This window comes from Falco rusticolus, chromosome 2, assembly GCF_015220075.1.
Source record: "Falco rusticolus isolate bFalRus1 chromosome 2, bFalRus1.pri, whole genome shotgun sequence".
Taxonomy (NCBI): Eukaryota; Metazoa; Chordata; class Aves; order Falconiformes; family Falconidae; genus Falco; species Falco rusticolus.
In genome coordinates this window covers 6950903-6965387 of record NC_051188.1, presented here as the reverse complement: position 1 = coordinate 6965387, position 14485 = coordinate 6950903, and the positions used below count along the sequence as shown (strand labels likewise).

At 35.9% G+C, this 14485-nt stretch overlaps 1 protein-coding gene across 9 annotated transcripts in view; it reads right to left on the bottom strand.

Annotated features, from left to right (window-relative positions):
- PICALM (phosphatidylinositol binding clathrin assembly protein) overlaps positions 1-14485 on the bottom strand; it is a 71221-nt gene that overhangs the window by 35953 nt on the left and 20783 nt on the right. For all 9 annotated transcript variants that reach the window (XM_037376111.1, XM_037376106.1, XM_037376109.1 and 6 more), the window contains exons 2-4: positions 5202-5344; positions 2743-2818; positions 1396-1498 (exon numbers count right to left, since the gene is read on the bottom strand). In XM_037376111.1, coding sequence (XP_037232008.1) covers positions 1396-1498; positions 2743-2818; positions 5202-5344 — 322 coding nt within the window. The remainder of the gene's footprint in view (positions 1-1395; positions 1499-2742; positions 2819-5201; positions 5345-14485) is intronic.

The window sequence follows — 14485 nt, the reverse complement described above, 5'->3', positions numbered from 1 at the left end:
TTGTGCTGTATACTCCCTCCTAACAGCAAAGAGCAACTGCAATGAGCTTAATGTGGCAGGGCATGGGCCCTGAAAAAAAAAAACCAAGGTGTGGAAAAGGTAGATCGATTGCTGCCACCAGAACAGTTAGCCCTGTTGGCTCACAGAAGGACCTCTAGGCACATGCTATAGGCTAAATAATTCACCTCATTAGGCCTAAAACTTCTGATTATAGAACAACTGCGTATCTCCCTAGTGTATCTGCAGATACCTGACCACACACACATCCTACACCTTGAAAAGGCAAAAGGGTTCTGTGCTGTTGGGACTCCAACCATCTCTAAAGGCAGAAAGAGCAAAAGAGGCCCAAGCATTCCCCCTGCTTTTACTTTATCATCACACTTCAAAACCAATCAGACTATGCTATTAGCAAGGACGCATAAGGTATTTGGACTGTGCTCCCAAGCCAATTCCCAATGCCTTTAACATTAACACAAGGCATCATCAGACAGCCTACTACTGCAGTTATTTAACAGGTTTGAGATTTTTGTGGGTTAAGAATTAAGTTTTTAGCTTCAACAGAAGTTAACCCATGGATGGATGAGAAAGAATGCCCAAATGTAAAACTAAAATTAGGTTTTTAAACTTTAAAAAGCACAGCATTGAGAGATAATGGACAAAGAGGGAAAGACTTTCAACGGTGACCAGTGCATACTCTCCAGCCTTCCCAATGAAGGAAATCTCCAATTAATTCTATCATCCACTATAACATTTAATTTGCTCAACTACTGGTGCTCTGCACTCTTATTTTATATGTAAACAGACACCTAGTCTCAAACAACTCATTTCTCTTAAAGGAGCTCACTTTCCAGGGAAAAATTTAATTCCTGTAGATAAACTGAGAATACCATCTTCCGCAACGTTCTGTTTAAAAGTATGAATTGCACTACATTTACAAAGGTAGTAAACTTCATACAGATATTTTGAAACAAGAATAGAGACACACAGAAGGACTGCAAGGTATTTCACAAAACACCTGTCATTTAAATATTCCAGAGCTAGAAACATCAGTAAATTGTAAAGTCCCCTATATTACGTGCAAGACAAAGTAACTTTGTGATGTATCATGGAAGATTTGTCCAAACTTTTTTTTTTTACATATACTCTGATATATACCATTTTTCATTTCTTTATATTAAACTGTTAATGTTTAAAGAAGCAAAATTACAACAACTGAAGTGAAATATTTTTGCAATCCACATAACTGGACACTTGAGCCTTTCTGTGTCACAGGAGATACTCAACTGAAAAAAGCACATGTCTCTACTGTGCTAGAGCCAACATTGGCATTTTCCACTTGAATTACAGGACATAAGACAAAACCTTAAGGTAAGCAAAACAAAATCCAGTCCTTACCCTCTTTTTACTTTTGTGAAGTCAAAAGCCACTTGCCTATAGGAAACTGCCTTTTCATTCAGATACCTACTATACCGTCTGATGAACGTTGACATGTCATAACCTAAAAAACAAGTTTCAGAAGCTTGTTACTTACCCAGTCAATTCAAGAACCTTACTCTAAATAAACTGCAAGATATTAACACAACATAGCTTCATTAAATATCAAGAATCAGGCAAAAATACAATGTATTATGAAAGACTGTGCACTTCATTAAATTCACCATGTAAATTAGAAAATACTGCAAATAACTAGAAGACCTGAACTACGCAGAAGTTTACATTTAATTTCTAAGGAAATTACTTCCAAAAGCAAAACAAAGCATTTGTATGCAAGTTCTTTCATAATATAAACATAAATGACTATCAAAAAAATTACATGATGCATTCACAAAGATGTTTGCATCAACTCCCCAACACATCCTCTCAATTGCAACTGAGTACAAAAAAAAAAGGCATTGCAGACAACATTAAGACATGACAGAATTTCTTCTATTTTAAAACAGTGGCAACAGGAAATATTTTGATAACTGTCAATCTAAGAATACAGAAAAATAAAAAGATCTGTTCATAATCTATACTGAGACTATGGAAATTAAGACTCAATAAAATGAGGCAATTTGGTAGATCCTTGGTTAACACCGAAGAGGTTTCTGTTCCCAGGCAACCAACCTGTGTGCCTGTTTCAGCAAACTCCTGGCAAAAATTAGAAGAAGCTACATAAGAAGTAATGCAGAAAGTAAGAAACAACCTCGGGAGGAAAAAATAATTACGACAGCTACATGTATGATCAGAACTGCACTGAACTGCAGCATCACGGTTCGGTTCAGATGTTTCAACTGAAATACCCTTCCAGAGAAAAAACTTACTTGCCCATGGAATTAGTCTCAAAGATGGATGGAATGGTCTTCAAACTATTTCCCAAAAGTTATTTTGGGGTGGGTTTTTTAGACATAGCTCTTATTTCCCTGAGACGCTGTATCTGATGTACATACGATGCATTTTTTTAAGTTTAACTTACTAATCAAAATATACCTATACAAATGGAGAAATCTCTTCAAAACTAAGAGGAATAACAAGTCAGATCTGTTTAGCTAAGTCAGAAGCATTTATAAGTAAGCTTTCCATTAAACATGAAAAATTCCTCCAGCAGCTTCTGCCATACCGCAGTTGCATTTTAAAGAAATGGAGTGTGAGGTAAAACAGACAAAAAAATTACTTCTTAAATTACACTGTCCATTAGAGTTACCAAGTTGCATTTACCGTCACCCAGCACACTACTAACTTTCAATGAAAAAGATGCCTTACCTTGCAATCCACTTTTGTCTAGGAAATTGCTCAAATTAAACAATGTGTTTCTGGACGCCAGATACTGGATAAAACGCTAGATGAAAGGAAAAATTTGAATGCTTTTACTATATTACCAATAAGCTGGAACTGAGGTAACAGTACTAGAAACTTTTTATCCGACTTTTAAGCTTTAAGACTGATCTCAAACCTGGAAACTATTACAAAAAGTCAGCTGAATTTTCAACTGAAGCTAGTTATTTTTTTATGTAAAAATCTGAACAAATCAAAGTCACATAAATATTGCATGAAGGCCTCTGACTGAAAGACACTGTTTATTTTAAGCCAGAATATGGAACTGGAAGCTTTGGAAAAAAATCTCCCAAATACATTCTCATTTTATGTGCTCACAATTGTTTCACTGACTTCAATTTTGTAACAGTTAATTGCATTTTACCAATGTTTGCTCAGCATACATTTGTAATGGTACTTAGCTTAAATAGGAAAATAAGGTGATATAAAGGTTTTTGCTTATAAATCAAACTTTAAATAAACATAAGAACCCATATAAAGCATTAACACAGTATCATACAGTATATCTCCTTAGTTACACACAATTCCAAATTACGTTTCACAAAACTAATGAATGCTATTTTCATCTTGTAAAGACACATTTCAGATTATTGGCACCACATTTTAATTTAGTAGAAAAAATAGTTTTGTCTTATGAACCACTGTATAGAGAGCTCCTACAAAAATAAACCAATCATTCACTTGCAATAACATTTTGACAGAGGAAAAATAATGCTGATTAGCATAACATGTGCTACTGAATAATTTTCATTAGCATAAATGTAGGTTACATCAAAAAAAAAAGACTGGAGTAAAGGCACTCAGCCCTTTGCTGTAAATAAAGCAAGCAAAATCTGGAGGACCAAATGCTTTTCAGGTTTTTCTACAAAGATTTACAGGTTCTTGACAAACTTCTAGACTTTTAAATAATTTCACAGTTTTCATAATTTCAAGCATTGGAACAGGCTGCCCAGGGAAGTGACCGAGTCTCCATCCCTGGAGATACTTAAAAGGCATGTAGACATGGCACTTTGGGACATGGTTTAGTGGTGGACTTGCCAGTGCTAGCTTAACAGTTGGGCTCAATCTGAAAGGTCTTTTCCAACCTACATGATTCTCTAAGCACTTTATTTCCATGTTTGTTGTTCAAGTACTATTTCTAGCTTCATCTAGAAAAGTTTCATCTTGAACAGCAATCTTCTTACTTCTGTAACACATTTGGCAAGCAAGATTTGTTTGGCAGTTTTATTCTTAAAATAGAAAGGATTTCAGATAGTGGTCCAATGAAATACCTTGACTTACTATGAAGTGTATTGGTATCAGTTTAAAGTTTATATGACTCAAAGTGCAAGCACAGCAAGAGTGTATAAACTATTTTGGAAAGTGTCAATTATCCCAGTGATAGATAACGCTCAAAGTCAACATGAGAAGTTTGCCCTCTTGTGGCTTACTTAGCTTCAAAGAATAGATTTTTCATAAGACCAAAACCACTCTGCAGCTAACCTGCAAGAAAAACCAGTGTGTGTGTATATATATATATGTGTGTGTATACTTATAAAAACCCCACCACTTAACCCCCCACAACCCAGCCATTCAGCCAGAGGAAGCAGTTACACAACCTGTAAGAATTCTGAATGCAACCTGAATTGAAAAGTTTTGGTCCTCTATACAAAATCCTGCCTGCAATTTTCTAAAGCTATCCCTCTTAATTCCAATATTCATATAGGTTACATTATAATGACTGTTTGCAGTAAAAAAATGTTTACAAACACTTCCTAAGAAAGCTTTAAAAATATTGGTTTGGGTTTTTAACTGCAAAAGATTCAAGTTTATGCTATGCTTGGCTTGATATTTTGAAAAATAAGGCCTGATAGGAATTCAAGCTGTGGAACAAAACAAGCTTATTCCTTTTTCTGTCAACTGGGGGTTTGTTTGTTCAATTGTTGTACAGTATTCGGTGTTATTTATATGTTCACGCACAAAGCCAGCTCACAGGCATACATCTGTCTTCAATGCAAAAGGTTAGGGTGTAATGATTAAGATCAGTTCAGAATCAAGTTATCTGGGAGAAAAGACCATCTGGATTAGCTAGAGCATGAACCTTCCATTTATTTTCAGCATTCAAGTTAAGTTCTGTTGGTTTTGTTTGTTTCATTATGAGAATAACACCACAGAAAAAAACCCAATGTACCTCCAGCATTCAGAACACTGACTTTTAATTCTAGAATTACAGATTTTAAAGTAGAAACATAGTAAGCAGACAAACATGAGACCTGTGTTCATGCAGAGTTAGACAAAAAGGTGAAAATAAAGGTTTTCTTACAAAGATAATTAGCGGAAGCATTTAGCTTGCATTTATAGCAATGAAGTGCTGTAACTGTTCTCAGACATAGGAGTTTTTGTATTACCTCATTTCCATACACCATTAGATGATGGGTCGTGATGAGAGATTTGAAGACCACTACCCAGCTACTGTTAGTAGTTCTTTCAAACAAACTATCTGCCAGCTGTGGGATGTTCACATTCATCTCATTTGTGCACTGGATTAAATCTGCAATACAGAAATTTTTGTTATTATGAGTTCTGTGAAGGAAGATCAGTAACATACAAAAAATATCAGTACACTCATTTTATATAGTAATATTTTTCTATGAAACTGAAGGACTTTCCAGAAAAATAAGTTAACTCTTGAAAAGCACCATGGCACTGGTCTACCAGAACCTTGTAATACAAACTCCACTCTGCTCACCGCCAAGATTCCAGCTCCTCAATTGCTTTTGCAGTTGCCTTAAGTGCCCCTGGAATAAAAGTACCATAATGACTTACACTATCTCTGACTAACACCTCCCAGGTTTCAAACATCTGAAGCATTAAATAGCAAAATAATTCTTACATCTTGCCATTTAATCAAGTTTTACCGGAAGATAATGATTAGAATTAACCGTAACGTCAGATTTCCGACCTCATAACGGACCAGTAAAGCCTTGTAGATGTTGGTTCAATGCGTGTAATAAAAGATCTAAATACTGCTTAGTCTTGATACAATGCAATCAACACCTTCAAAAGAGCAGAGGAAACATTAAGTGAAAAAGGAGCCTCTAGCTACAATGCCAGAGGCTGACAGATGAATTTGGTTAGAAACAAACCAGGTTGTTCTCTGAAAAGATTGTTTAGAAGCACACCAAAACCCACGGCTGACTAGCTAAAACAAAGCTATCCAATTTTTGTTCAACCTGGATTTCCAGTAGACAAGATCTAGCAACACTTCAAATATTTGTTAAAGTTAGCCTTTCATCTAGATTTGCTACCGTCACAACTGTATAAAAACAAAGAGCCATATTTACAATACAACCAATATAGCCATATACAATAATCCAGTAATTTCCAAATGTTGATGAAGGAAGAGATGACTTAAGATCATGATGCTAGTGACAAATACAACAGGAGCCACTGTATTAACATCTAGGTGTGAAATAACACAGCTTGCTAGCATTTAACATGAAGCTTAACTTAATGCAACATAGTACTGATGACATTTTATTACTATTACCATCCCCAAAAACAAAACAGTAATTTTCACTCAAACTGACAGCCCTGCCAAAAGCCATAGCTCAGTAAGTATCACGACCTGAGTAAGCCCTATGCCTGCCTATGGGCTACTAAGATTAACTGGAAGTATCTGTTTAATCTGAAGGCAAATATTTAACCTTTGAAGACACTTTTGTATTGTGCTTTGAACAATCATTCATCATGAAGGATTCCTGAAAGACAGGGCTGCCCTCAGAGAAGCAGGAAAGCACAGCTACACAAACTAGCATGGTCTAAACTGAAAGGCTGCTATTTACAAGTTTAAGTATTAAAGGAAGCAAGCAGGAAATGATTTCTACATTCAAAATTTGATGAGATAGAGAGATTAGCCATTCCTTTATCTACAAGCAAAACTGATGACTACAGGCATTCATGACCTCATTTTTAAGTCAGTTATCTATTATTGGATGATGATTTGGGGCTGTTAGGACAATGCTAGGATATTACTCAGCAAGAGGCATGCTCTGAACTGGATCATTAAAACCAAGCCCTGCAGCTTCTTAATCGTCAGGTCTTCCCACCCAAGTAATAGCCCAAGCAGTTTTGTGCAAGGCTAGCTGGTAGGAATGCATATTAAATATAAAGGTATATGCATCACAGGATGTCACGTCATACATTTTGGCTTAAGAGATGCAAGTGCACATGAGAAAGTGAGAACTTCTATTCTTAAATGCAACATTTGCCAACTAGTCAACAGTAACAAAGAAAGAGGTGCCCCTTGAAAATCCACTATCTAGTTATATTTTTTAATAACATCTATTCTAGATGATATTTTGTGCCAGAAGAAATGTCTGAAACACCATTGGACCTTCAAATCATGTTTTGGTATCTGTTACAGTGTGTAAAAACCCAAAAACAACAGGCTCTATAACCCAGCAGAAAATCATCCTTCACAGAATTGATGAGTGTTTATGTGAAAAGAATATGAATGGACTTGGGAGGGAGGCACATTACAAAGGAGAACTGGTAGCCAACTGGGAGAGAACATAGGCAAGAACAGAAGTACACAGGCAAGTCTAGCCTTGAAGGGCAGGAAATAAATTTACAAATGTAAACGAGGGGAAGAGGCACTGCGATACCAGTTACTACAAACCAAGTTTAGCAAAACATGAAGTTTCTTTCTCTACAAAATGCAGGCTGAACAACACAGATGCTTAATAATCTGGTAGGTCCTGATAACCCAAAGTGCCTACGTTATATACATTTCAGAAAAGTTATGTCTGACAGCTTCTTTGAAAGTATTTGCACAAGCAATGCTAACTAGATAAAGAAATATTTGCACAGCTAAATTAAACTAGATCAGCGATTTTTGTGCTAACCATAACATAAGCAGCAGCTTACAGACACAGCAGAAGAGAAGACAGTCCCCCGCAGCCCACACTGCTGCACTGCCTATTCAGGAGGACTGTCAAATACAGTGTTCTTGCTTATTTATCCTATTCCCACAGACATCCTTCATTAAGGGAGAGGAAGAAATATATAATTATTTTCACATCCTACACTTCACACAACTCATCTCACACCCACCTATGAAAATACTACCTACCTATTTTTGAAGCCTAAGTGCCCAAAGCAACAAATCTCAAGTCTGCTAGTTACTGGGTATGGTATGACCAATACCAGAGGCATGTATACAACCAAAGGGCACAGTGCTAAGGGGAATAGCTTTAACCTTAGAAAAGAACAAATCCAAAAAAATAACGAGCAAACAAAAAAGAATAACCATTGGTGAAAGTGTGCTGAATGTTTGGTCGTCTTGTCATAGGAGAGAATGAGAAGGATTGAATACTTACCCCCATCAATACTACAGAAAGGAAAGTCACTCAGTCTACTGGCTTTCTGTATTAATGCCCACAACACCTCACAGCTGAACAAAAAAAGCTCTCCTGGGAAGTACAAACTCTCTAAAGGCTGTTAGAATTTCCACAGTGTAAGACACACAGCATACAGATATTAAATAATAAACGTTGATCATTCTTTCAAAGAAGGCAGCAATCAGCACCAAGAATTTTAAGTAAAGCTTGCAGCTGGCTGGGAGACTTGTATGAGGGAAGATAAGACAACAATGAACGTACAGTCATATCCATGGATGTAGCTGGAGCTGGTTGAAGGAAATTAGTTTAGTCCATCTGCAGAACAGAAGGCTAAAGGCAGGGAGGGGGAATATAAACGCTACCTTCACGGTCAGATGTTTCTCAGAGGTTCACAGCAAAAGGATGAGAAGCAGCAGTCACGCTGCAACAAGGGAAATTCTTACCAGATGAAGAAATTGAAAAACTTCATGATGAAAGTGGTCAGGCACTAGAGCCCATAAACAACGAGATCTTTTAAAGTTTGACATGGTTTAAGCAAAGGGTTGATTACAGGACCTTCTGAGGCCCCTTTCAACCTCAATTAATCTGCAATTCTATGTACTGTCTATGGAAAGAAAATAAGAAAAATGAAGACAGGCAAAACCAGAGAAGTCACTTACAAAGTAACTTAGAAGTCCAAAAGAGTAGTCCAACAGGAGTATATACTTATAAAGATTTCAAAGCATTAGACCTGTTTAAGTGGTAAGACTTACATTTTGAAGAACTCCATTCACCTACCTATATCAGACAAATTTCAACAAAGATGTCAAAACTAGATTTTGCTAGAAGTTTATAAGTATGGTTTAGTTTCTTCTATTTTTGTTAACACAGTTAAAACTGTTTCCTACTAAATGACTTTCACATAATTCAGTTGTTTGGGTTTATAGCTTTTTTCCAATCAAGCAAAAATTTTGCAAGGAATCATAACAAAGGTCTGGTCTGCAGACATTTCAGTAACACTGAAAATTTGCAAGTGCACCTGTACCAAAGCCATTGTATTACCTAACCCTGTTCAAGTTAACTAATATAAAACATGCAGTGAAATACTGTGTAATACTCTGAGCAAGAAAAAGAATATATATGCACTCCCAAGCAAGATACCTACAGTCTTCACAACCATTTAGCCTTCATTACAGGAAAGATCCAAATAATTCATTGCTTTACACAATTCATAGTTATTAGGCAAAAGAAGTATAAACATTAAAAAGTATCTACAGCAAGACTGAAGATTCATACCCAAGAAACAAGCAGTGATCATCTACACAAAGTAGCTGCTACAAGGATATGATTTTGATTTGAAATACAGCATCTACTCCACACTAGGCATGTAGGTGTGGAATAGCCAGTCCACTGTAAGTGATCAAACATGAGGCAGCTAGGCTAGATAATAAAGCATCAAAGGCATCTCCACAAATTACCCTAGAGAACACGTGTGCTTTCAACACGTGTCTGTGACCAAAGTCCTCGTGCAGAGCCTCATTCTGCACTAAGCAGCCTCCTTACCACTGGGTAACCTGAACAAGTTTTGTTTTTGTTTTTTTTTTTTAATCAAATTTTCCCCCTAGAATCTTACCTGTGTTAATTCACACCAAGATTATAAAAATTTGGCTTGGAAACACCTAACTGACTATCATTTGCAGTAACTTGACAAGTAGACTGAACATAGGCCAGAATTACCTACTTCATATACATACAGTATCTGACCATTTCCAATGGTTTGCCTGTACCTCTCATTTTGAACACTCCTATTTGTAAGTATCAACCTGAAAATATTTACAAGAACGAGATCTTCCAGGCAAGAAAGTGTGCTCCAGACCCCTAGTTACTCCAAAATAGGTCAGGCAACTATGACAGATTTCCATCTTGGTAACCATTGCTTTCTCATCTATTATACCAAAGATGCTACCTAGAAAGAGCACATAATCAGTTATGCTGTCCAACATGCTGATAGTTGGATAGTTGGGGTTTTTTGGTTGGTTGATTGGGTGGGGTTTTTTTTTATAATACAAGATGAGGAGACTGACATCCATTCAGTAAGCAGGTAATTGAAGTATTGATCATCCAATATTAGTAGGCACAGATAGTGCCAAGAGTTAAACACATTACATTCTTAGTAATTCTTTAGAAAAAAAACCCAACCAACCAACAAAAATTTAGAAAAAATATGAAGGGAGAATAAAGTAAATGACATCCCACTTACCCAATTCTTTATTTATATATTCCCTCAGATACAGATTAAATTATTTCAGCCCCTCATGTAATAACTTGGGGAAAAAAAAGCTTCAAATCACTTAACTGCTTTTGTCCAGTAGTCACATGCTCATTTCCTACATCTCACTGAATCCAAATTCATGTTTGCTAAAACTACTGAAAACACGACTATTCTAGTGCAAGATTCAGCCGTTGAGCTTGCCCAGGATAAACTGCTTCAAAACAAGGGTTTTTTTAAACACTTACATGGAAATTCCCTGGGAATAGAAATTATTCTAGAAAACATAGTGCCTTCATAAATTGGGCAGCTACAGCAGAACGAGGGATCTATGAAATAGCATCTCCAAGTAACAGTTCCAATGAAGGAGCCCATTACCATAGCGCTGATGAAAAAAGATTAAGTGAAAATATGACAATATATAGTTCTTCCAGATTGGCTAAATTTGGTCTAAACCAGGACCAAACTAATCTTCAAAATATGAGCACTTTGCTCTTCATTCACACATGTACGTGGATATCGCAGTTTTATGAAGTTGACTGGAAAATTATTAGGAAACAAGTACTGCAATGCTGGGAATTGTATTATATACAATATTCAGACAAACTACAACTAGAAAATAAAGTCAGTCAGAGGTCCTGCCAGGAACTCAAGAAGTTTGCATTGCAAGAATTAGCTCATTTTACAGATTTAAAAAAAAAAAACCAAAAAACCAAAAACACAACAGTGAAAAACAGAGCTCAAAAAGGAGAGCTCCACAAGATAAGCTGATCAGCTTTATGACTGCTCCTGTTTAAAGGATCCAGTTTTCACAATGCAGCTACACAATGTGTGAGTGGCTTTGCTTGGACAGCATGTTTGCTGTTTGTTTTTTGTGGTTTTTTTGTTTGTTTTTCTGTTTTCTGGTTTTTTGTGTGTGTTGGTTTTTTGTTTTTTGTTTTTACCCCTGCTAGAGGTACTACTGTTATTAAACCTCAGTATCTCCCAGAGCAGCTTCTTACAGAAGTCAAGCCTGTGTTTGACACAGAAAAAGGTGTCACAAATACAGCATTGCAACTTGGTGCAAGATTCAATATGGAAATGGCCACCTGAACAATAAGAGAGGCAAAATTTGCCATTATGTATTTTAACTTCAGAAACTAATGAATACTGTAAGTGCAAGTAATGATTAAAGAGAGGCACGTATATGCCTTTACCACATTAAACAAATACTTGATTTCTCCCAAGCCAACATAAAATCAATATACAAAAGACACTACAGATGAGTAGTCAAGTAAACCACATGTTAACAGACTGAACTTATATATTCAGAACACGAACATACTTAGTTCCAAGTCCAACAAGAGTCTCCAATTTATTCTGTGATCTTCCACAAACACTGGGCGTAACTGTGTAAATGTGTAACAAGCCCAATATATGAATGGTTCTTTGATTAGTTTTTTTAAAAAAAGACTATTAAAGTACCACCATATTAAATAAAGCAAATAGCTAATTTCTTTGTATCATTACCTTTGGGCAGATGTGCATTTTAAGTATCTCCCCCACCACAAGGTGCTGTCAAAGCTTAAAGGTCATTCTGAATAGACTACATGTTTTTCAGACAGCATATGCTGCTTTATTTCAGATAATCCCAACGCACAGACAAGGAAAATATTATGATCAAAGGAATATATATATAATCACGCACAAATGAAAACTTCGAAAAATTCTTAATATCCTACTCTTCCAGAATACTAAGAATCTAAATCTAAAATCCAAACTACCAGAGGTTCAGCACACCAGAAGTTACCCAAATTGTATGAAGTCATCAGGAAGCTCTCATTTGCCTTAACACTTCATCTTAACAGGATGAAAGCCAAAACTTACTAGAATTTAAATAAATATCGGTGGATCCAAAGTATAAGCCAAATATGCATCAGATCAAGTTTACCCAATTGGTAAGTTTATAATTGAAGCCAAAACACATAGCAAAGCCATTTCTTTTTTTAAAATGTAAAAGGAAATATAAAACATCTCTTGAATGAGTTGAGCAATTACTCTTATGAAATTACATCCACATAGAGGACTTCAATACAACACAATCCATTTAGCATATGGATTAGCTTTCAAACTGAACAGATAACATGCTAGTGGACTGACATTCCACTTGCATGAGGGAACACTTGTGGCTAATCACTAATGGTGGAATACGGGACAGTGTTTATACTTAAGATAATTCTACTCAAGAGCATGCTTATGATCAATTCCCCTTTCATCTAAGGCCATACAAAATTATTTTAATAAGGTGTTTGAGCTAAAGATTTAAAAAGCTATGATACAGGATGATTTTTCCCCCCCTCTAGGGGAGCAGTTTCTCTACAAGACATAACATTCAAAGCCGAAAACTTTCACTTTACTGTATTTTTGAAAATTGTGTACATTGGGGAAAACTTTGGGATCTCCACTTAACCCAACAGCTGAAATAAAAAAAACCAAAAAAAAAAAAAAAAATAGGTGTTTGCTTTGGTAAGACTCAAGTTCAATTCCTTTCTCTAGCGGTCTAGACTTCAATTCATATCGTAACTTAAAAGTTATACCACTCTCCACTATGTTAGGGTTTCATTTTCTTATGTTAATTCTTCTTGCTCTACACAAATATTTGTTCACTGAAACAGAGCAACAAATGTGAAGTGCTCCCTCATTTCATCAGCAATCTTAATTGAAATGCAAATGCTGAATATAAACATCTGTTACACAGTTCCACAGGTAGTGGCATTACCAAAGAGTAAATGAGAATGTCAGCACAGATATGACTCGTCTCCCACATGATGACACACTGTGTAACAGCAGCTAACACTCTACTAAGGATTTAGTGAAAAATTTCAAAGATCCTAAGTCAGCAAGTTTGCATCAAATCACTTAAATAATCTGAAGTGATCGGGTTTTATGCCATCAGGAACTCTGCTCTAGACAAAAAAAATCCTTCTTTTGATTTTGTGTTAGGAATACAGTTACAGCAAGCACTAGTGGTAGTATAGAGTTTAATTTACTTTTACTATTTTTTAAACAAATTTTATGGGTTTAGGATGAATATTTCCCCTGTGTGCCCCCCGCCAAATCAGCTGATTATCTATATACCCATGTTGATTTTAAATAGTTCTGTCACAGGTTCTGGCAAGGCACACATGCCTGCCACATCTTTCCTTTCCAGAAGAACATGGGAAGTACTATGCAGTAGGGAAAAACAGGTGTTATTGAGGAAAAAACAAACAGAGACTCCAGTTACATTAATTTAACATTTGCCAGCAAATCTCAAACGAAGTAGAAACTTAATTTAGGTATGCCCTGCAGCAGCAGCAAAGTCTTCCATGGTCAGTTTTTATCATGTCATTTACTGAACTAGAAGGTTTTTAACCCAAGTAGTCCATGTGAAGTGTAACATAAAAGATTAAAATTACCCAACCTCTCTTTATTAGATATTTTTCGTAGTTGTATTGTTTTCTTCAAATTTCCACAACAGCTCATCATCTTCCATCCTTGACTAGAAGACAAATCAAGATAGCCCCTCGTTTTCAAACATCCAATATAAAGCATCGAGGAGAAGAGTTTCAGTTGGCTGCTGATGACAAGTATTTTGGATTATGGAGGTTATTTTTTCCACTCACCTTGACAAGCTGATTATGAAGAGTTCATTCTAGTTTTATCCACTTAAACTTAAAAAACCGCACAAAACCCAAAACTTGAGATGACCTCACAACTACATACCAGTTTTATTTGAATAATGTATGAACTCTAGTAAAACCCCTTCAAAACATTTATAGAACATTTAACATTTGACTGTTCTTAAATATTTAAACACTAGAGGATTTAACTGTGCCATGAAAGGATTTTGGACACTTCTAAAAAAACTGCAAGAAATTAGAAATACTGAAATAAGAACAAAATGCAGAGGTTGTCTATAAAATCTATTATTAAAAATCTACGTCTACAGATAACTGAACCCTGACACATTCAAATCTGATTCTACACATTCCAACTGACATTTTAAAACAGGTAAATTAAC